This window comes from Antechinus flavipes, chromosome 6 (genome assembly GCF_016432865.1).
Source record: "Antechinus flavipes isolate AdamAnt ecotype Samford, QLD, Australia chromosome 6, AdamAnt_v2, whole genome shotgun sequence".
NCBI classification, from domain to species: Eukaryota; Metazoa; Chordata; class Mammalia; order Dasyuromorphia; family Dasyuridae; genus Antechinus; species Antechinus flavipes.
The window spans coordinates 132,863,060-132,885,708 of NC_067403.1; the positions used below are offsets into that span (position 1 = coordinate 132,863,060).

The 22,649-nt window shown below is 34.5% G+C and overlaps 1 protein-coding gene across 2 annotated transcripts in view; it reads left to right on the forward strand.

Moving 5' to 3' along the window:
- The window catches only part of ELOVL6 (ELOVL fatty acid elongase 6), a 146,307-nt gene that overhangs the window by 76,667 nt on the left and 46,991 nt on the right, over positions 1 to 22,649 (forward strand). The window contains exon 2 of one of the 2 annotated variants that reach the window (XM_051965119.1): positions 13,940 to 14,071. The exons of the other annotated variant lie outside the window; for it this stretch is intronic. Within the exon in view, the coding sequence (XP_051821079.1) occupies positions 13,940 to 14,071 (132 nt within the window). The remainder of the gene's footprint in view (positions 1 to 13,939; positions 14,072 to 22,649) is intronic. 2 annotated transcript variants of the gene reach the window in all.

Sequence of the window (22,649 nt, forward strand, 5' to 3'; positions counted from 1 at the left end):
AATCTTTGGGCATAATTAACTCTCCATAATGAACTCTTCAGAACTGGAGAATTCTCCAGTTCACAATTGCACCAACAATGACTATGTCCCAGTTTTTTCCACATCTCCTCCAACATTTATCACTTCCCTCTTCAATAATTTTAGTCAATCTGAGAGGTATAAAATGGTATCTCAAATTTGTTTTAATTTGGACAAAGGTGCTTTTGTGCTTTTTTGGTTGTCTTGTAACCGCAGTTGCCTGATTTAGTACTCAATAAATAATCACTTAAAACTTTTTTTTAAAAATTATTGCACTTGGTTTCTATGTCCTTCCATTTATATCCCATTTTTTTCTTTAAAAACTAGTTTAAATAAATTAGAATGCAAATTCTTTTTTTCTCATTCTTATTCTTTTTATCTTGGTTATTTTAGAAATCACCTTTTAAAAGTTGACTTTTGGTATCTAGTGATGTTTTAAAAGCTGACAAAAGGACATAATCGCAAAGATGGAAATTCAGAAATGATCTCTCTCAACCCATATGTGAAGAGTAGTAGTCCTTTCTATGACAGTGACAGTGATTAGCCAACCTTGTTGGAACACCTTCAATGCCTTCTTTTCAAGAAGCTTATTCTTTTTAGATAATTCTAACTATTAGAAGTTGTTCCTTACATCAAGTAAATTTAACCTAAAAGTTCTGATTAGAACAGAAATTTTCTTCCTTTCAACAAATCCAAAGAGAAGAGGCATAATGAGAGCTAAGGTCTAGCAATGAACTCTCGTAAATGTGATTTTTGATAAATCTGTCTCTGAAATAAAGTCATTCATTAATTTCTTGCTTTTTCCTCAGTGTTAATAGTATTCTTACCTCATCCCTTCCAAAAATTTTGGAAACTGATACTTTCTTAAAATGGTCTTGAAGAATTTTTTTTCCATTTTATTTCTTTTTGTCATTATTATAATCTTTAGCTCCCTCTCTGAAATTGATCATCTCTAGCTTAATTTTTTCTATTTAATTCTATCAACTTATTAATGTAAATAGCAAAGCTTCTTCCCTTTCCCAATCTTTAAATGGCAACTTCTCTTTAAGGGCATATCCCATGACAGATTTAAAACTAAGCATTTTTTTTGTGATACTCATGGGAAGTCAGGGTGTCAAAGCTAGATTCCTAACATTTTATCCAAATAAGCGTTCTTAAAAGTAGAACTTATATTAACTCTTTAATAGGTGACCATATTTTCAAAAGAAGCATAGTCTTGGTATGGTGATATGGTTAGTCTGCTGTCATGGAGTCATAGTCATGACTATTGCCCTCAGACACCTGTGTTCATATTCCTTGAGCAAATCATTTAGTGCCTCAAGAGTTCAATTCCTTCTATAGAATGTACAGTGTGATTCACAAACTGCCTAGTACAAAGAAAATGTCTTTAAATCCAGAAACAGAATAAAAACATGAGATTGTTATTAAATTCAATAAAAGAATAAATTTAAAGCTGATCCACTTTATACTGTCATAGAGTTTAATCTCCTGGTTACAAACTCCAGGAATTCCTTGTAGAGCGCAGCTCTCATTAATGTCACTCCAAGACCAAATGTCATGGTTATGTTGCATTTAGGACAAGTCAAATTGCACAAATTGTGTAATTTAAAATTAGACCTGCTGAACTAGTAATGGACTGGGGCCTTTTTTTTTCTGTCTTCAGAAGATCTTTGACTGTAGAAGAGGACCATAGATTTAAAGATAGATCTTAGAAACTATCTATCTAGTCTAATCCACTCATTTTACAGATGTAGAAGCTTGTCCAGAATCACAGTTAGTATATGGTAGAGCCAAAAATTGAATCCAACTCCTCCATGATCCCTAATTCAGTATTCTCTTTACTGAACTATGCTGTCTCTTAGGAATGGCAATAATATAATAGAAATAAAAATACCAGTACAAATTCAACATACCCCCCAAGATAACTATTTGGCACAGTGGATAGAACTCTGGGCCTGTACTTAGAAACACCTGAATTCAAAAATAGCCTGAGGTATGACTTAGGGCAAATCACTTAACTTGTGCTTGATTCAGTTTCTTCATTTATAAAATGGAGATGATAATGATACCTATTTTCCAGGGTTGTTGCAAGGACAATAACTGTTAGCTCTTGACACATAGTAGACATTAAAGATCATGTTGGACAACTTTCAGCAATACATCTCTTTTGTGAAGTGAAGGACACTTTTCTAAAGGAGAATGATAAATCAATTTCACTGAAGCTATCAGACTAAAACTCCTGCTTCAATGGTCTGCTTCATAGTTAGACTAAATGACAGTGGATGATTTCATCACTTTCTTTGTTTTCAAGAATAGGAAAATGAGAACTTTAAATCAGCATTTGAAGAAAAAATATGACTGAAAAAAAATTGTTGTAAATGAAAGAATCTCCAAAATCACACATAATTTAGTTTCTTGGACCAAACATAGATTAAATTAGAATTAGTGCTTATTGAACCTTGAACCTTACCTTATCCTGAACTTGTTATGAATTAGGTTGGGCTTATAAAACTGAATTTTTAAAAAATCCTTTAATAGACAGGCCATTCTAATTCTTTATCCATAGAGCTGTCCATTATAACAGTGAATTTTTTTTTTTTTTTAACAATTTAGAAAAAAATTATCCAACAAATCAGTCAAATCTGACAGTGAGTACAGACTACAGTTATAGTCTCTTACCTTCTTCTCAGGGGCTATTTAATTTCAGTTTCTGCTTTCCCGTTATTCTTTGAATTTTTATTGTTATGTTAATGCTGTTCAATCATGTCCAATTATTCCTCATCCCTTTAGAGTATTAGTTTGCCATTTCCTTTCCCAGCACTGGAGGTAAGACATGGTTGCTTTTGCACTTGCTATCAATCTACATCTTTCTCTGAATTCTTCATATTCATTGTTTTTTTTTTAATCATATCTTAACATAATAATGCATTGTTTAGCCATTCCTCAGTAATCTACTACCAACAGTGCTTCCATGAATATTTTCTTGCCTATATGGTACCTTTCAGTCTGTAACATTTTAGTAGTGGAACTTCTATATTTGGACACCATTCTTAGTCTAATTTCCAACTTATTTTCCAGAATGGTCGGACCAATTCACAGCCGTACCCACAAATGATTACTGTATAGGTTTTCCCACATTCCTTCCACCATTGATTATTACCATCTTTTATCATCTTTATCTCTTTTTTATATATGAGTGAAACTTCAGAGTTGTTTTAATTTGTATTTCTCTGGTGAGTTCTAATTTGAAGCAGTCTTTCTCCTTTCAGTCATTCTTTTGAGAACTGTTTCACAATGAATTATTAATGATGGGTGTGAATTCATAAATATATTTTAAATGACATGGGGGGTGACATTGTACTGATCATGTCAATTCTTGGAATATTGCAGAATCTCATGTAATTCGAGTTCAGCCAATCCTTTCACATAAGAAAAACTAAGTGGATGAAGAATAGGTGTTAACACATATAATACTTAATGATGACAAATGAAACAGCTCATAGAGCTGGTCTATCAGTCTGTATATATCCCACCCACTGGAGAAAGACATAGGATTAAAGTAGACAAGATTTCACTTAATCATTGCCTACAAAATTTGCCAAAAATAAAAATCCATCTTTTTTGATAACAATATTATTTGTTATATGTTTGCAAATCATGCCACAATCTCCACAGAACCAAAATAGTGAATCAATCAAAAATCAAATTGCATGTTGTATATAAATAGGTTCTAGGGCATTACTGATATTTTTAGAGATAAGATAGGTAATATCATTAAAGAACCATATAACAATAAAAGGAAGTAGGCTAGCCACATGATGAGCTTAAGAAATAATAGATATCCAAAATGCTGTCTGAATTTTAAGATCTGGAGAAAAGCCTAAGAATGAATGACAAAAATAGTGCTATCAATGAATAATGATCTACATCACTGGAAACCTATAGATTAAATTACAAACCCAGTGAAGAAACTATCCTCTTGTAGTATTAGACAATGTTCATATTCAAGAATTCTTTGTTCATGAACAAATTAAGTAGCTTCATGTTGAAAGAACAAATATTGGTTATGAATTCTCAACTATTCTTCATGACGCTGTTCAGATCCTTTAAGAATTATGAAAGCACTGTTTGGTATTCTCTTAAGAAATCTTGCCTTTAGAATGACCAGCAGGATGAATACAGAGAGGCTTGGAGAGACCTACATGGACTGATGCTAAGTGAGATGAGCAGAACCAGGAGATCATTATACACTTCGACAACGATATTGTATGAGGATGTATTCTGATGGAAGTGGATTTCTCTGACAAGGAGACTTAACTGAGTTTCATTGGAGAAATGATGGACAGAAACAGCTACACCCAAAGAAGGAATACTGGGAAATGAATGTGAACTATTTGCATTTTTGATTTTCTTCCCGAGTTATTTTTACCTTCTGAATCCAATTCTCCCTGTGCAACAAGAGAACTGTTCGGTTCTGCAAATATGTATTGTATCTAGGATATACTGCAACATGTTTAGCATATATAGGACTGCTTGCCATCCTGGGGGGGGGGGGGGAGGAGGGAGGGGAAAAAACGAAACATAAGTGATTGCAAGGGATAATGTCGTGTAGAAATTATCCTGGCATGGATTCTGTCAATGCGAAGTTATTATTAAATAAAATAAAATTTATTAAAAAAAAAAAAAAAAAAAAAAGAAATCTTGCCTTTAGATTCTTAGAATCATAGAATCACAGCTTTTGAACTGGAATAGACCTTAGAAACCATGTAGTTCAACTCTTTAATTTTCTAAAGAAGGAAACTAAAGCCCAGAGAAATGTAAAAACTTGTATGGGATCACAGAAGTTCTAAATGGCTGAATTGGGATTTCAATCCAGGTTTTCTGATTCAAAATCCAAGGTTCTTTCTATTGTACCATATTGCTTCTTGGGTGAATATGAATGCATTCTACTTTCTTAATTAAGTAGCTTCCCAGCTAACTTAGTGCCTTAAAAAATTAAAGATCCCCACACTGCATAAATAACTAAGATAAGGAAAGTCTTTTGCACATAAAGTAGCCACATTTTTATTCTTTTACTCTAATAGAATTTTGGCCTCTCTAGATTTCCCAGGGAGACATCTTAATTTTAATTCACCCAAATAAAAACCTAACAGACTGAATTATTCTGTATCCTGTCGGCTTAGAGGGCTCCTTGCTGCTTTTGTCTTCACAAACTTTTATCGATCTGAATTGCATATTCACGGTTCTTTTAATTTTCCACAAATAAAAAAGCCAGAAAATCAACCACTTGAGATTTTAATGTTGACTTCATGTTGTTGGTACATAGATTAAACACAAAAGTGTTTAGAAATAATTATTTTATGTTGAAATCCTCTTGACAAAGTTTCCTTACCATAAAATAAGGAGGTCAGCTTTGACAGTTAGAAAATAGATTTGCCTGATGGTTGGAGCATAGGGGCAGTAAGCATAGAAACTAGAAGATGGCACAGAATCTCACCAATTATAAATTTTAGTGGTCCTAAAACTGAGAAAAAATGTGGTATGATGCAATGGTGTGATTTTTTTTTTTTTTTTTTTTTAATATTCAATCCCGTTTTCCTACCACCACGCCACTACATATCCCTCCTCCCTCAGGCTTGTACAAAATTCAGCAGCAATGCAAGCATAACCTAGAGGCATTCAGTAAACTCAATCAAAAGTAGAATCAAAAGAGATTCCTAGAAAAGATTTGGAACCAGGTAGAAATATTCAGAAGAGGCAGAACTCCAAAAACTGAATGAGAAGGCAGAGCAAAGACAAGCATAGGGAAAAAAAAATCCAAAACATACTATCATTTCTTTGTGGATTTTTTTTTTGTTTGTTTGTTTATTACTAGAGATGCTATCTCTAATCATCTAAGAATGTATTTATTGTACATTCACATGCTTGCTGGAATTGGGACAGCTAGGTGGTATGGGAGATTAAAATGGTAGGGAGATTTCTAATCTGCCTCAGATATTAATGAGCTATACCTCATATGACCGTGGTCAGCCCTAGTTTCATGATTTATATAATAACTATAAGAATAGCACTTTATTATGTTGGATGCTGTGCTTTCCAATTAGGTAAGAAAATATATTCCCTATCTTCCAGAAATGTACTATTTATTTACCTTGTTCCATTAATTCAATTAAAAAACACACACACACAATAGAATGCTGCCAATGGGACTAACACAGGAACTACTTGCCATAACATGAAATTTTTTTTTAATTGAAACTTTTTATTTTCAAAACATATGCAAGGATAATTTTTCACCATTGACCCTTGAAAAACTTTGTGTTTCAATTTCCTCCCTTCCTCACATCCTCTCCCCTTAATGGCAAGTAATCCAATATATGTTAAACTTGATAAAAATATATGTAAATCCAATATAGGCATACATATTTATACCATTATTTTGCTGTACAAGAAAAATAAGATCAAAAAGGGAAAAAAGTGAGAGAAAATAAAATTCAAGCAAATAACAACAAAAGAAGTTAAAAATGTTATGTTGTGTCTACACTCAGTTCTCACAGTCCTCTCTCTGGGTGTAAATGGCTCTCATCATCATAAGATCATTGGAACTGGCCTAAATCTTGTCAATGATGAGAAGAGCCACATCCATCAGAATTGATCAACGTATAATCTTGCTGTTGGCATATATGTCCAATGATCTCTTGGTTCTGCTCATTTCACTCAGCATCAGTTCATGTAAGTCTGTCCAGGCCTCTCTGAAATCATCCTGACGCCAACAACAAAAAAAGGCTCCCACAAACATTTTTGCATATACAAGTCCCTTTCTCTCCTTTAAGATCTCTTTGGGATATAAGCCTAGTAAAGACATTGCTAGATCAAAGGGTAAGCACAGTTTGATAACTTTTTGAACGTAGTTCCTTTTTTTTTTTTTTTAATAACTTTTTATTGATGGAACCAATGCCAGGGTAATTTTTTACAGCATTATTCCTTGCATTCACTTCTGTTCCGATTTTTCCCCTCCCCCAGATGGCAAGTAGTCCTTTACATGTTGAATAGGTTACAGTATATCCTAGGTACAATATATGTGTGCAGAACCGAACAGTTCTCTTGTTGCACAGGGAGAATTGAATTCAGAAGGTATAAATAATCCGGGAAGAAAAACAAAAATGCAAGCAGTTTATATTCATTTCCCAGTGTTCTTTCTTTGGGTGTAGCTGCTTCTGTCCATCCTTGATCAATTGAAACTGAATTAGCTCTCTTTATCGAAGAGATCCACTTCCATCAGAATACATCCTCAAACACTATTGTTGTTGAGGTATATAATGATCTCCTGGTTCTGCTCATTTCACTTAGCATCAGTTCATGTAAGTCTCGCCAGTCCTCTCTATATTCATCCTGCTGGTCATTTCTTACAGAACAATAATATTCCATAACGTTCATATACCACAATTTACTCAGCCATTCTCCAATTGATGGGCATTCATTCATTTTCCAGCTTCTAGCCACTACAAACAGGGCTGCCCCAAACATTTTGGCACATACAGGTCCCTTTCCCTTCTTTAGTATCTCTTTGGGGTATAAGCCCAGTAGAAACACTGCTGGATCAAAGGGTATGCACAGTTTGGTAACTTTTTGAGCATAGTTCCAAATTGCTCTCCAGAATGGCGGGATCCATTCACAGTTCCATCAACAATGTATTAGTGCATGGCATGAATTATTAATAGATTTTTCTTTAAACCCTGAACAGGACAAAGTTTGTATAGAAAGAGAGAAAGATAAGAGTTAGAGATATATAGACATCCATCATCCATAGAAATTCTATTCCAAAGCCTCATTATGGCGTAGGTTTGTGAAGGCTGTACCCTCAGAGTGCAGGTTCTGGGCATGTCCTACAAAACTTGGCAGACTTCAAGAGCAAGCCAGAAATCAGCTGTCTGTTGCTCAAGAACTAGCTACATTGAAGAGGTTGGACACCAGATGATAAATCATCTTATCTATGGCAGGGACTCCTAGAGATCATTTACTAGGTGGAGTGGTTAGTAACAACTATCATTTACACAGCCCTTTGAGATTTGCAAAACATTTTATAGATGTTAATCAATCCTCAGAACAGCCCTGTAAGATAGGTAGTATTATTGGGTATTATTATTATTATCCCCATTTTACAGATAAGGAAACAGGCTCATAAAGTTAAGTGAATTGCCCAACTTCTCAAGGAAAGTATCAAAGGAAGGACTTGAACTCAGGTCTTCTTGATGCCAAGTCCAATATTTGGTCGACTGAGCCACCTAATGATACTGTGCATTGGTGGATGCAGTTCCTATAGAGATGGAATCATATTGCCATATCAGTAATTATACTAAGTTTCAGGAGAAGGGTGTTTTTTTGACGGATCTAATCCTTATCCCATTCTTCCTGGGGAAATCTTTCCATGCTGGGGTAACTAAGTAGGATAACTCCCTAATAGACAGAAGGCCAGCATCATTGGCTGCCAGTCATGAAGGCAACTGAAGCAGGTGTTTTGGCCAGCTTAGAGTTTGGTCATATATCAAAGAAGCCAACATCATCCACTGCATCAGGGGCCATCACCTGCCATCTTGACTTTTATCCTGCACTGAATTTCAATGGCTGTGGAGGAGTGAGGCTAATGATTTTGCACAACTCTGCCTCATTTAAATCTAATGCATACATAAGTCCAGTCGTCACTGATGATGTCATTGGTCCTTTTTGAAAATGAACAAGAATGATTACATATCTAGAGTGGGAAATAACTATCAGCCTGTAGTCCAGCATTCTTATCTTATGGGAGGATAGTAAAAGTAAAAAGAGAGCTGCCTCTGAAATCATAGAACTAAGGTTCAGGTTTTGTCTCTGTGGCTTACTACTTGTGCTATCTTGAACAAGTCATTTAGCTTATCTGGGCCCTAGTTTCCTCACATGTAAAGGGGAGTTACACCAAATGTCATCTCTGGAGAAATAGCCCTATGACAGATTCAAATCTTTCTTCTATTACTTGGTACCTATGTTTTATTTTCTTTAATCTTCAACCATCAGCTTCAAAAATTCCCCTTCTTATAAAATTAACTTTTCCTTTCCATAAATCTCTTAATTCTTTGATAGATGAGGTATCTTGAAATATATGAACAGTTATATCACAGAAGAATATTTAGGTTTGTTCTGCTTGATCCCCAGAGGCAGAACTGAAAACAATGGGTAGATGTTAAAAAGATGAAAATATAGACTTCAAGAAATAATTAATAATAATTAGACTAGTTTGACAATAGTATGGGCTATTCTAAAGCTGGTTCCCTCTTTCTTCAGGTCATTCAGTAAAGGTTGGTTGGCCATTTGTTAGCTCTGATGTCAGTCAGTAAACATTTATTAAGCACCTGCTTTGTGACAAGCCCCATGATAAGATCAGTGGTGTACTGATAAATGTTTAATAGCCAGCTCTGTGGGGGATGTCACTTAAGTCTAGACAATTGTTGTTATTATTCAGTCATGTCTGATTTTTCATGATTTCTTGACAACGATATTTGGAATAATTTGCCATTTCCTTCCCCAGTGGATTAAAGTAAACAAGTCAAGTGACTTGTCTAAAATGAGGGTCTGAGGCTGGATTGAACCAATTTCTTTCTAAGTCCACTGCACCAATCTCTGAGTCACCTAGCTGCCTCCTGATGATCAACAAAATAACAAATCAAATCCTGATTTGTAGTACTTGCCAGTTTCCAAGATGCTCACACTGGAAATTTAATACTTGACTCCCAGGAACATGTAAAAGCTGGCTCCAGCACATCCCTGGCAAAGATCCAACTTTCAGCTTTAGCTTCTCAGTACACTAAGTTGACTTGAACAATTAGAATAGAGAAATAGTAGAAACTACCCCCTTCTTAAAAGTTTATTATTTATGGAAATCACTGATATTTGGTTTACAACTGGTGTGATCATTGAACAGGTTGTGTGTATAATAGCCTTAGAACTGTGTGGAAGAGAGTCTATGAATCTTTCAAAGGGGTTGGAGGAAAAACTCTAGCTTAACCAAGTTCTGAGAATGCAGAGAAAGATTGCTGACCACTCACTAGTTCTCTAAGTACTTGTCCTAAAGCTAAAAGGGAAGAATCATTGTCCCTTAGTGTAGTGAAACAAATCCTGAAACTGGAGTCAGAAGACCTGGTTTCAGGTTCCAACTCTAACCTTATTTCCCGTGTGAGTGTAAGCAAATCATATGTGGCTGGGGAACAGTAGGAGGTAATTTATGTTTGTTACATGCTTTCTTAAATCTTTCTGTGTCTCAGTTTTCTCATATGGAGATAATAATAGCTTATATTTATATGGCATTTTATTAGTTTCCAAAGAAGTATATATCTCATTTGATCTTAATAGTAACCCTGGGAAGCAATGTTGTTGTCATCTCTGTTCCACATAAGAAAACTGAGGCCCAAAGCTTTACTTCATATAATTTCTGAGGTGGGATTTGAATTTAGGTTTTTCTGAAGCCAAATTCAAATTCAAGTTCTTTCCACTTTGCTACATTATCTTGTGGGATTGTTGGGAAGAAAACACTCATTTTCAAATCCTGTGTGTATTTTTGGTTTCATTAGTATATTCCCTCTACCAATACAGAACTAGCATACTACTTAGAGACTTAGAGAGATGCCTATGAGTTTGAAATCACACAGTCTTAGGTGTATGACAGAACTTGAACTACTAGCATGTATTGTTGACACATAAAGAATTGGTTTTCATGATCATTAGAAAGGTTCATTCTCTCCATCCCTCTATGGTTATGTCTTAGCAAAAGTGGATTTTAGGCAATAGCTATTTAATTTATATCCTCAAATACTTTTTCCTGGATACATCTAATTCTTCATTTCTTTTTCCATATTTAGAGATAGCTTGAGTCTCCCTGAAATAATTTTTTAAAAAATCACCTCTACTACATGATATTAAAAGTCTAATTCTATAATTATTTTAATTAGAATTTGCAGTTAGTGGGAAAATTGAATTGTTCTTCCCAACAAAATTATGCTGGTTTTTCATATGACAATATGTCAGATTGGCCAGAAGAATTTTTAGGAAAACTCAGTGAGGTGGATTATTAAGCTCTCACTGCTGAGCAAATTCTCTCATAGTTATTGCTTTACATGTTAGCCAGATAAGTCAATAATTATATTACATTAATTTAAATAGGAATGCTTTTTTTTTTTTTATTTACAAGATATATGTATGGGTAATTTTTCAGCATTGACAATTGCAAAATCTTTTGTTCCAACTTTTCCCCTCTTTCCCCCCACCCCTTCCCCCAGATGGCAGATTGACCAATATATGTTAAATATGTTAAAGTATAAGTTAAATACTATATATATATATATATATATATACACACATGTCCATACAGTTATTTTGCTGTACAAAAAGTATCGGACTTTGAAATAGTGTACAATTAGCCTGTGAAAGAAATCAAAAATGCAGGTGGACAAAAATAGAGGGATTAGTAATTCTATATAGTGATTCATAGTCATCTCCCAGAGTTCTTTCACTGGGGGTAGCTGGTTCAATTCATTACTGTTCTATTGGAACTGATTTGGTTCATCTCATTGTTGAAGAGGGCCACGGTCATCAGAATTGATCATCATATATATAGTATTATTGTTGAAGTATATAATGATCTCCTGCTCCTGCTCATTTCACTCAGCATCAGTTCATGTAAGTTTCTCCAGGTCTTTCTGAAATCATCCTGCTGGTCATTTCTTACAGAGCAATAATATTCCATAATATTCATATACCACAATTTATTCAGCCATTCTCCAATTGATGGGTATCCACTCAGTAGGAATGCTTTCTATGTAAATAAGATATGAGCCAACCCTTTATAAGTCAACAAAACATGCCAGCAGTTAGAAAATATAGAAAGACTTGCAGATAATGTATTTCATATTAACCCATTTTATTTTTTGTTTTATGCCCAGGAATTCACTTTTCTCCTTTTTGGAAGTGCATTTAGGGTTTCTCTTTTTTGGAATGTATTGTTAGATTATTTCAAAAATCTCTGTTAAATCCATATTCAGAAGATTGACTTTTTCCCATTAGTTTACTGTATTACATTGTTTCTGATCTAATCTTTGAGGCGGTTTTCATCATTACTATCACCATTTTACTTTGTAATGCTTTTTATTTTCAGTTTCTACCATGATAGACAATAAGTTTAGAAAGGTTTTCAGATTTTACTGTCAAGGAAAGAATCCAACAAAATTGTGTTACCACAGCATTTGTCCATGGCCTTGTCACCATGGTAGAAAATATTTAGAGGAGTGTTACTTTAGTAATATGAAAACAATTTCCTCATCTCTCCCATACAACGATATCTTTTGAAAACATTTATTTCAAACTCAACTTTTCTTCATGAAGGAAATTTTCTATACCAAATTTGATTGACAAATTGTTCCAGTCAGATGCATACATACCTTAGTATGTTTTAGGCTTTTTGCTTAGCACTATGTAAGTACATCTCAGCTCCTTCAACATCAGCTTCCTTATTGTAAAATAAATGGATTATGCTAAATGGCTCTTTAAGGATTTTTCCAGTTCTAGATCTATTAGGTTGGATGATGATTTCTCTTTAATATTCCAAGCTAGCAATATGGAAAAGTAGATTGTTTTGGGTGGCCAAAAATCATGACCCCTTTTGAAGTTTTCTTGGCAAAGATAATAGCTTGCCATTATCTTCTTCAGTTCATTTTACAGATGAGGAAACTGAGATAACAAGTATCTCTGATTAGATTTGGATTCAAGTCTTCGTGACTCCAGACACAGCACAGTATCTACTTTTTATGTATCTACAGTTTTAATTGCCCTAAGACGGATACCAAAAATCAACTTTGAAAAATGAAATTTTTTATTCAGGCAGTTAGATGACACAATGGATAGAGTGTTGGACTTGGAGTTAAGAAGATCTCAATTCAAATCTTGTTTCAAACTGTGTGAACCTGTGTAAGTAACTTAACTTATACATGCCTCAGTTTCTTCATCTGTAAAATAAGGATAATTATAGCACATATTTCCAAGCATTATTGTAATAATAATGGAAAATAATATTCAAAAAGATACTTGGCAAACCTTATAATATACCACATAACTGGGATATTATATATGTTACATAACATAATATATTATATATAATAATTATATAATACCATATAAATGCTAGATATTATTAAACAACATTCTTTTTATTTCTTTGTATTCAGTAGCAGTCTTTTAACTATATGTAAGTATATATATATATATGATATATACATATGTTTATAGATATTATACACACATTTATTTTAGGAAATCATAATTATAGTGGACAGCTATCAATGGTGTAGTAAATAGAGTACTGGGCCTGGAGTCAGGAAGATCTGAATTGAAATCCAGCCTCAGACACTTACTAGCTGTGTAACTCTAGATAAGTTTAGACCCTATTTGCTTCAGGTCCTCATCTGTAAAATGGGGACAAACTGTAGAAGGAAGTGGCAAACTACCCCAGTTATCTTTGCCAAGAAAATCCAATAGACAAGTGCATGGCTTCACAAATAGTAACAACAATTATGGGTCATACAAAAAGAAAAATTTAGAACTCTAAAAGAAAATCCAATGTTTGGCCCCAAATTTAAATTTGTTGGTTAAACTAAGAGAGAAACTAAAGATAGTCCAATTAGCTCAACTCTTCTGTCCTCAGTGAAGGATATTCTCAAGCACAAGAAAGTTCAATGTGTCCTGCATTGTCAACTTCCAGTGATTTCAGTTAGCGGGAGTGGTATGAAATGTGATTTAATTTCAAGGGAAGAAAATTGTCACCTAGGGATGAGTCCAGATATCAGCTTTGAATGACTAATGGGAGACTCATGATATTTTTTTTTTCTGGTTTTCTTTATAGGAAAAAATCATTCTTATTTTCAGCTCTGTATGCTGCCTTTATATTTGGTGGTCGGCACCTAATGAACAAACGAGCAAAGTTTGAGCTGAGGAAGCCACTTGTGCTATGGTCCCTGAGCCTTGCAGTCTTCAGGTAGGCTCCCTTTATTTCACGGTCCAGATATAGCTAGGTATCACAGTGAGGTTGACACCTGGTGGAAGCTTTGTTTTTATTGGTATTTAAAAAGTTATTTTCCTTATTTTATATTTTGATTATTAATTTGATGCCTTGGTGATTACCATTTAACAATTATTTAAGAAAGTTCACATAGTGATTTAGTCATGATATAATCAATCTGCTTGGATGGATTGTGAAGGAAAAATTGGTCTGTACAAACAACTAGTTGTGGTTGTAGACAAAGCTTGGGATTCGAATAATAAACCTCTGACTTCAAATCTTGTCTTAGCCACTCAACAGCCATATGAACCTGAGGAAGTCGCTTGATTTCTTTTAGCCTCAATTTCTCCATCTGTAAAATGAAGATAATAATAAGACATTAATGAAGATAATAATAAGACAACTCCTAGAGTTGTTGGGAGGATCAAATGAAATAACATGTGTAAAGTTCTTTGCAGACCTTAAAGTATATATGTTATCTATTGTTATTACTGAGAAGATTCCCCCACAGTTATTCAATTCGTCTTTTAAGACAGTGGGGAAAAAGTAGTTGACAATCTATTTTCTTTGCTTGAAGACAGAAAAACAGCAGAATAGAAATTCTTAATATTTTAACGTTCACAGTGCTAGGCTGAACTTCCTTGTGTGTTCCTTGTGACTAGGACTCTTATTTCAGCAAAGGGACAATCTTAACAATCTTAAGCATTCACTTCTATCAGTATACACCAAAGGTGTACAAAAATCTTCAAAGCTAAAGAATTACTTTAGCCCCTGCCATAGACACTCTGGGTAATTTTGATGTATGGATTATGACCTTTCACCTGTACCTGTCAAAGAAGCAAAGCCAGTCTCCAAACTACATGCCATCTGTAACTTAACAGACATATTTTTGGAGCCAAAAAGTGCATTCCAGCTATGAAATTCTGGGGTTAGAAAGATTCTTAGACCATCAGCAGACAGTTGGTGCTAGGGCAGGTGGCAGGTTTGTTCAGAGATATAGAAATGACTCCCTTTAGATCTAGTTTTGTCAGCTAACTTGCCAGTTGACTCATAGATTTCTTTCTCTCTCCACCCACTAATTTACTTCCATTCTAATCAAATCAATCAATCAATATTTATTGCAAATCTGACATTCTATTGATTTAAAATGAGAACAGAAATTCAGATTGGAGCCAGATAGTGAAGTACCTTAAAAGCTGTGCTTACTGAATAGAGGACATGGGCAGACCTTCATTTTAAGAAAAATCATTTTCACAGCTATGTGGAAGATGGGCTGAAGTAGAAATAGTTTTGAGAAGGAGACCTGTTAGGAGGCTTTTGTATTTAAGTGATAGATGAGGGTCTGAACTAGAGTGGTAGTAGCTCTGTAAAGGGCTGAATATAAGATTAAAAAGTCAGATTTGGCAGCTTATTGAATATAAAACACAAAAGAAAGTGAACAGCCAAGGATAACACCTATGAATCTGGCAGAATGGAATAATAGTAGTGCCCTTGACAGAAATAGGGAAGTCTAGAAGTTGGATGAGTTTGGTGAGGAAATGCCTTCTATTTTTGACTTATTGAATGTCTGTGGGACAGACATATAGATCTTATTGATGTCTGCGGGACAGACATATAGATCTATGAGTTATCATTATGGAGTGATAATTAAACCCAGGAAAGCTGATGAGGGTAATGAAAGCATGGAGAAAGAAGAGGCCTATGAACCTTGGGGAATTCATCAGGCAGAGATGAGCTGACTGGTAAACCAGCAAAAGGAGACTGAAAAGAAGCAATCATAAAGAAGAGCCAGAAGAGAATTATATTGCATAAACTCAGAAAGGAGAGAGTCATAGACAGCATCAGTCAAGTTTCTGCATATTTATATTGAAAGGGTGTAGGCATCATGTGGACTGATTTATTTGGAGAAACTCTCCTTGTGGGACATTCCCTCCACTGATTTTAATCAGAGAAGTTATGTGACTTGGCCGTGGTGAAAATGCTAAGATGTATGATAGATGGGACTTATAACTAAGTTTTCCTGACTCTCCCCACCTCCCAAGATTGTTTTTCTAGTCATTATGTCACATAATGTTTCTTTATGTATATGGACCCATCCATAGAGAAAACAATTTTTAAAATAAATTGTCTTATATAACGTTTTAAGATAAGAATTTAAAATACTCCCCCAAACCTTTAAAAAATGTTTAAAATATTTTTCCACTTTAAAAAAAAAAATAGTGAAAATTTCTTTCCACCAATTTTTGAAGTTCAATTGTTAGTTTCTTTGAGTAGCAAAAGACTGGTTCTTAATTATGAACAAGAATGAGAGAGAAGTTAAATAATTAATACAATAGCTAAACCACATGCTTTTGTCAATTATCTAGATATTTAACATAAAAGTGGAAGTATTTTTTGCCTGGATTGTCTATATGATTTCCTTATTTTTCATTTCATTTTAGTCTATACCCATTCAGTTTTTGTCTACAGTGTGCACATTTAAAAATAATCTTCTTCCCAAATATGTTTCTTCTTTTCTCTTCCAAAAGGGCCATTCCTTGTATTAAAATAGATGAAGAGAAAACAATAGTATACCAAATTAACCAACACATCAGTTGAGTTTGACAGTATGTAATGGTCTATACCAGGGGTCCTCAAACTATGGCCCGTGGGCCAGATGCGGCAGCTAAGGACGATTATTGCCCTCACCCAGGGCTATGAAGTTTCTTTATTTAAAGGCCCACAAAACAAAGTTTTTGTTTTTACTATAGTCCGGCCCTCCAGTAGTCTGAGGGACAGTGAACTGGCTCCCTATTTAAAAAATTTGAGGACCCCTGGATTCTATACCATAGATCCCCTTTCTCTTAAGAAAGGAGGAAAGTGCATTTTTTTCATGGCTACTTTGGGGACAAACTTTACCATAATTACATGGTGCTAAGTTATCATTGCTAATGGTATTGTCATTTTTTTCATTTGCATTGTTGTGTTCATTGTTGTGAATTTTATGTTCCTGGTTCTGCTTATCTAATTTTTTTTTTAATAATAGATTATTTTCCCCAGTTACATGTTAAGAAAATTTTTAGTATCATTTTTACAAGATTTTGAGTCCCAAATTTGTTCCCTCCTTCCCCTCTTTTCTTTCAAAAATGATAGCTAGTTTGATAATACTTTATACCTGTGCTGTCCTATAAATGTATTTCCATATTAGTCACAGTTGTGAAAGAAGAAACAGATCAAAAGAGGAAAAAAATCATAAGGAAGAATAAAGTAAGAGAAAAAAATCAAATTCCATCAATTCTTTATCTGGTTATGGTTAACATTTTCCTTCATGACTCCTTTATACTTGTCTTAGGTCATTGTATTGCTGAGAAAGCTGAGACATTTCATAATTGATTATCCACGTAATGTTACTCATTCTTACTTTAGATAAGTTCACATAAGTCTTTCAGTATTTCTCCATATTTATCTTAATTTGTTCTTACAGTGCAGTAATATTCTGTCACATCAATGTATCACAATTTGTTAGCTGTTCTCCAATTGATGGGCATCTAGTTTGTTTCCAGATTTTTGATAATAGAAAAAATGCTGTCATAATTATGTTGGCATATATGAAAACTTTCTTTAAACTCCTTGAGGTATTTGCTTTCCAGTAGAACTTCTTAGGTGAAAAGATAGGGACATAAATGTACTGTTTAATTAGCACTGAGAGCAATTATTAAATTCCCTCATCTGTGACTGATTCTATACTATTCTTTATCATTGAAGTCCACCCCATTTTTTTAAAGAAGATCTTTTTTGTGTTATGATCCCCTATGGTAGTCTGATAAAAACCTATGGACTATCAGAATAATGATTTTAAATACATAAAATAAGACAGATAATTACAAAAGAAACCAATTACATTGAAATACATTTGTCAATATACATATATTTTAAAAGTTCATAGACCCCAGATTAAAAACTTCTTTGAACAATATGAAACATAAGCTTCCAATTCCAATCAGTCATTTTTTTCAACCTTCAGAATCCAAATTTGTGATTTTTTTTTAGGTGACTACATAAGTTTTTGGTCCTCAATAAGCAAGTGACTGAGATAATGTACATCATTTGAATCCCTAAGTCTTTTAGATAATATTATTCTATAGCACTAAGTCCAAGTTGGGGTCATCTTTGATAGTAACCTACTTCTCATTAAGAGAACATCAAAAATGTCATGCCGCTATCTCTCTAACCTCATTAAGCTGCCACCATATCTCCCTCAGAAGAACCCTAAATCATTCATTTCTCTTACTGTTCATTCTCTGTAGGGTTATCATAATTCATTTTTAATGGCATTTCCAACATGTTTAATTAATAAATTTCATTCCCTCCACAATGCAACAACAGTGCTTTAAAAAAAAAAAAAAAAAAAAGGTCTGCTGCTGACTGGATAGTGTGTGTGTGTGTGTGTGTGTGTGTGTGTGTGTGTGAGAGAGAGAGAGAGAGAGAGAGAAAGAGAAAGAGAGAATAAGCATGGAGGCATCTACTAGATCAGGGGTTATTTCCACCCAAGCCAAATTTAAATTGATCTTAATAAAAAAAATCAACCATATGCTTACACTATATTAGGCCTTGAGGATACAAAGCACATTCTAATGGGTTAGTAAGTGTTTATACATAGTTACACGTGTGTGTGTGTGTGTGTGTGTGTGTGTGTGTGTGTAGATGTAGATATATATTCATGCTATATATAGTAGTACCTTGTACATGTATACCCACATATGTATATGTAGATAAATATAAAGAAAATCAGTACAATAATTCAATACAACGTAAATAGAGAGGAAGATCACTAAGAATACGAGGAAAGGCTTCCTACAGAAGGTTATTTTTGAGCTGTGCCTTGAAGGAATAGAGGGTTTCTATGAGGTGAGTGTCAAGAGAGAATGCTAAAAAGCATTCCTAGAATGGTATAGAAGTCAGCTAGTACAATAGGAAGTATATAATATAGCCTAGAAAGCAATAGGGAGCTACTGGAATATATTGAGTAAGGGAGTGATGTGGTAAGATCTACACTTAAAAATAAATCTTCTAATTCCCAATGTGGAGGGTGGACTGAATTGGGGAGAGACCTAAAGCAAGAAAGAGGCTTTTCACTTAATCTGGGGTAAAAAAGATATGGTCCTAAACTTGTTGCTACTGTTGTTGTTTGTCCTTTGTTCTCAGAAGACTGTGACATTAGGGACAGGATGCCATGACATCTAGTGAATTGAATTTGAGTAAGGGGGAGTTTTCAGAGTCACCAGCTTCACTTTGTTTCCCAGAGTCATCTAAGTCCAGTGGCAAGATATAGATCAGGACTCCTGGAGTTCTGGAGAGCTCATATTTGAGAATTATTGTAGAGATTTAGGCAACAAGATCTTTAGTCAGCAAGATCTGACTGTTGATTGGGAATACAGGATAAAGGAGAATCAGGCAAATTCCTATTTCAACATGCTGAATTTGAGATATTCTTCTTATCCTTAAGGAAGAGACTAGGGCTAAGTACATATACATCTACCTAGAGTTGATCATTAAGTTCATAGGAGCTGAAGACATTACTAAGAGAGAGAATAAAAGAGTGGAATAGAAAGTACCTGAACTGATCCAAACTATTTGCTACCTGAATATCAGATAGCCTGATCCTTCATCCTATCTTTCCTGACTATAGTGTTACTCCAGTAATTATCAGAATAGTGATGCCAAGGTGGTGCCTATTTTATCCATAGCACCATACTGATACCCACCCCAACAAATCCCTTTTTTGGAGGAAGAGAAAGGGGTTGTAAGAATGGCATTTTCTCTAAAAGGGAAGGAGGCTATTAAAGCTTAAAACCACATTAAGACTTTTGGTGCACCCTGTATAATACAGACTCCATTTGATGCAACAAAGAATTATAACTTCATCTCCTTATTTCTCATTTGGTACTTTAGGCCAAAAAACCCAAATCAAACCCAAACTTAGAAAGAAAAGTCAGAAAAGCCACCTAAAAATTGACTTTAGGTTTGAAAATCATCTGATTTTGCTCCCTTCCCCCTTCTCACCTTACCTCTTAAGAATGTAAGTTCCTTGTGGGCAGGAGTTATAATAAGGGGTGGCGATTCACATTCTGTAACTTTTAATGGGAAATCAGGGGAAGGACTTTCTTTGGGAAAGGAAAGAAAAGACTGTCTTTTCAGTTTCAAAAATGAGTCTACTAACCAAACACCTATTCATACAAAAATGTAAAATAAAATCTTTCCAATATTCAAAAAGAAAAACAGAAAATTGACTTTATACTGTAAAGATATGGAATTACTATCTGTCTCCAAAAGCTATGAGAATCTCATTGTGCTCAAATGGAACCAAAAGAGAAAAGAAAGATACCTTACATGAAGAGATCACCTTGCTTTACAAAATTCAGAGCCACTAAATAACAGCAGGGTAGAGCCAGAAGGTATCTTTATGTTGTTACCTCATTTCAGGTGTAAGTACCTCTTTGCAACCCCATTTGGAGTTTTCTTGGTAAATAGATACTGGACTGATTTGCCATTTCCTTCTCCAGCTCATTTTACAGAGAAGGAAACTGAGGCAAATAGGGTTAAATGACTCGCCCACGGTCAGTCACTCAGCTAGTTTGAACTCAGGTCCTCCTGACTCTAGGGCCAATGCTCTAATCACTGCACCACCTAGCTGTCCAGAAGGTGCCTCAGAATCTATTCCATTGTAGCCATTTTTATAGCTAAAGAACTGAACCCTGACTTTGTTCTCAGACTGCCTATATCACTTATTCTCTCTGACCTTCAGTTTCTATACTTGTAAAATAAAGGAGCGGGCCTAAATTATTTTCAGAAGCTCTTCCAGTGCTAAATCCTATAATCTATCGAGATTTTTTTTTTCAAGACCAGGAGTTATAAATTGGAGAAATAAAGTAATTTTTCGGTTATTTTAAGTACAGGTCAGATGCTTGCTCTTTCAAGTTTTGGACCATACAACTGAAAAACCACAAAGAGAACTTTGAACTCTGAAAGTGTCCTCCAGAATCTATATGCCTATCAGTTAATGACACATGTATGCTTGAACTTGTTTCTCTTTTCCCTGACCCTCACTTGTACTCATTCTCAGACCAGTTAATTCTTCCTCACATCTGTTATCTTTGTGATATGTTCACATTGTGAATCTCATTTAAGCCATCATCTCTTTTCTGGACTCTTCCAGTAGCCTCCTAACTAGTCCCTCTTACTGCTACTTCCTTTCGTTTGCTTCTTATCCAACCCTCATCTGATTGCCAAATTAATTGAATCATTCATAATGAAGATTACAGTTCTCATCATGTAATGAATATTCTCAAGTGAATCTTAAACACTGTGACAAGAGGTAAGAAGATCTGGAATTTCCCTGTGTGGGAAAGGTTTTTGAGAGAGGCCTTAGGTTAGATTACATGTTGTCTAAGGGTAGTTTTGAATTCAGGCCTACCTAACTCCAAGCCTGGTGCTCTGCATTGTTGTATCTTAACTTTCTAAAGTCAATCTACTAAAGTATGAAGAACTTATAGCCTGTTTCAGTGAAAAAGAACCTGGGCCAGCAAAATTGGAACTTTGCAAAGTCTCCATAGCTTCCTAACATCATTTCTTTGTTCATTCAGTTCTCTTCACCTATGGTGCTTTTTATCACCTTTTTTTTTTTTTTTTTTTTTTTTTTTTTTTTTTTTTTTTTTAATCATTTAGGATAATCAAGGTCCTACACAGTGTGACTCAAGCTACTTATCTGTTTGAATCTCTTATTATTCCCCTTCAAGTATTCTGTTTTCATTCATTAATTTAATTATTCACTCTTTCAGGAATCATTTCTTAAGGGCCTTTTCTCATATTTATTAAATAAATGTATTTAATAAATTTAAACACATTGAATGCTTTGTTAAAGGTGAAGAAACTGAGGATTATAGAAGTGTCTTACCCAAAATTACACTGGAAAAAAAACTAAAACTGATCATCCTCTTCTTTTGAAGCAAAGAGTTTTAACCAGTTTTTGTGCCATGGATCTAGCTGGTATGATCAGGCAGTAAATTGCGATCTGGACCTAGTCAGAATGATTCTTCTTCCTTCAAATCTGGCCTCAGACCCTTACTTTTTTTGCAACCTTCAGTTAGTCACTTAATCTTTATCTATAAAATAAACTAAAGAAGGAAATGACAAGCCAGTGTTCCCCCCAAAAAACCCCCCAAACAAACAACAACAACAAAAAAAAAATGGGGTCACGAAGAGGTAAACATGTCTAAAAACCAACTACTTTGATAGTATGGTGAAATCAATGGATCCCTTCTCAGAATGATGCATAAAATATATGGATGACAAAAGAAGCCCATCATTTTAAGTTTTTTTTTTTTTTTTAATTTAAGTTCCTGGACCTTGCCAACCTTGATTTGCTACTTTGGATTTACCTGTGTTGTATGCTGATTAGGTTTTGTTTTTGTCATGTCTCATCATCTCTACTGATTGTAAATTCTTTGTAGGGAGGCTTTCCTGGATAGCACTACAAATTAATCTTCTTAAAATAGTGCTCGTGTCACATCATTCC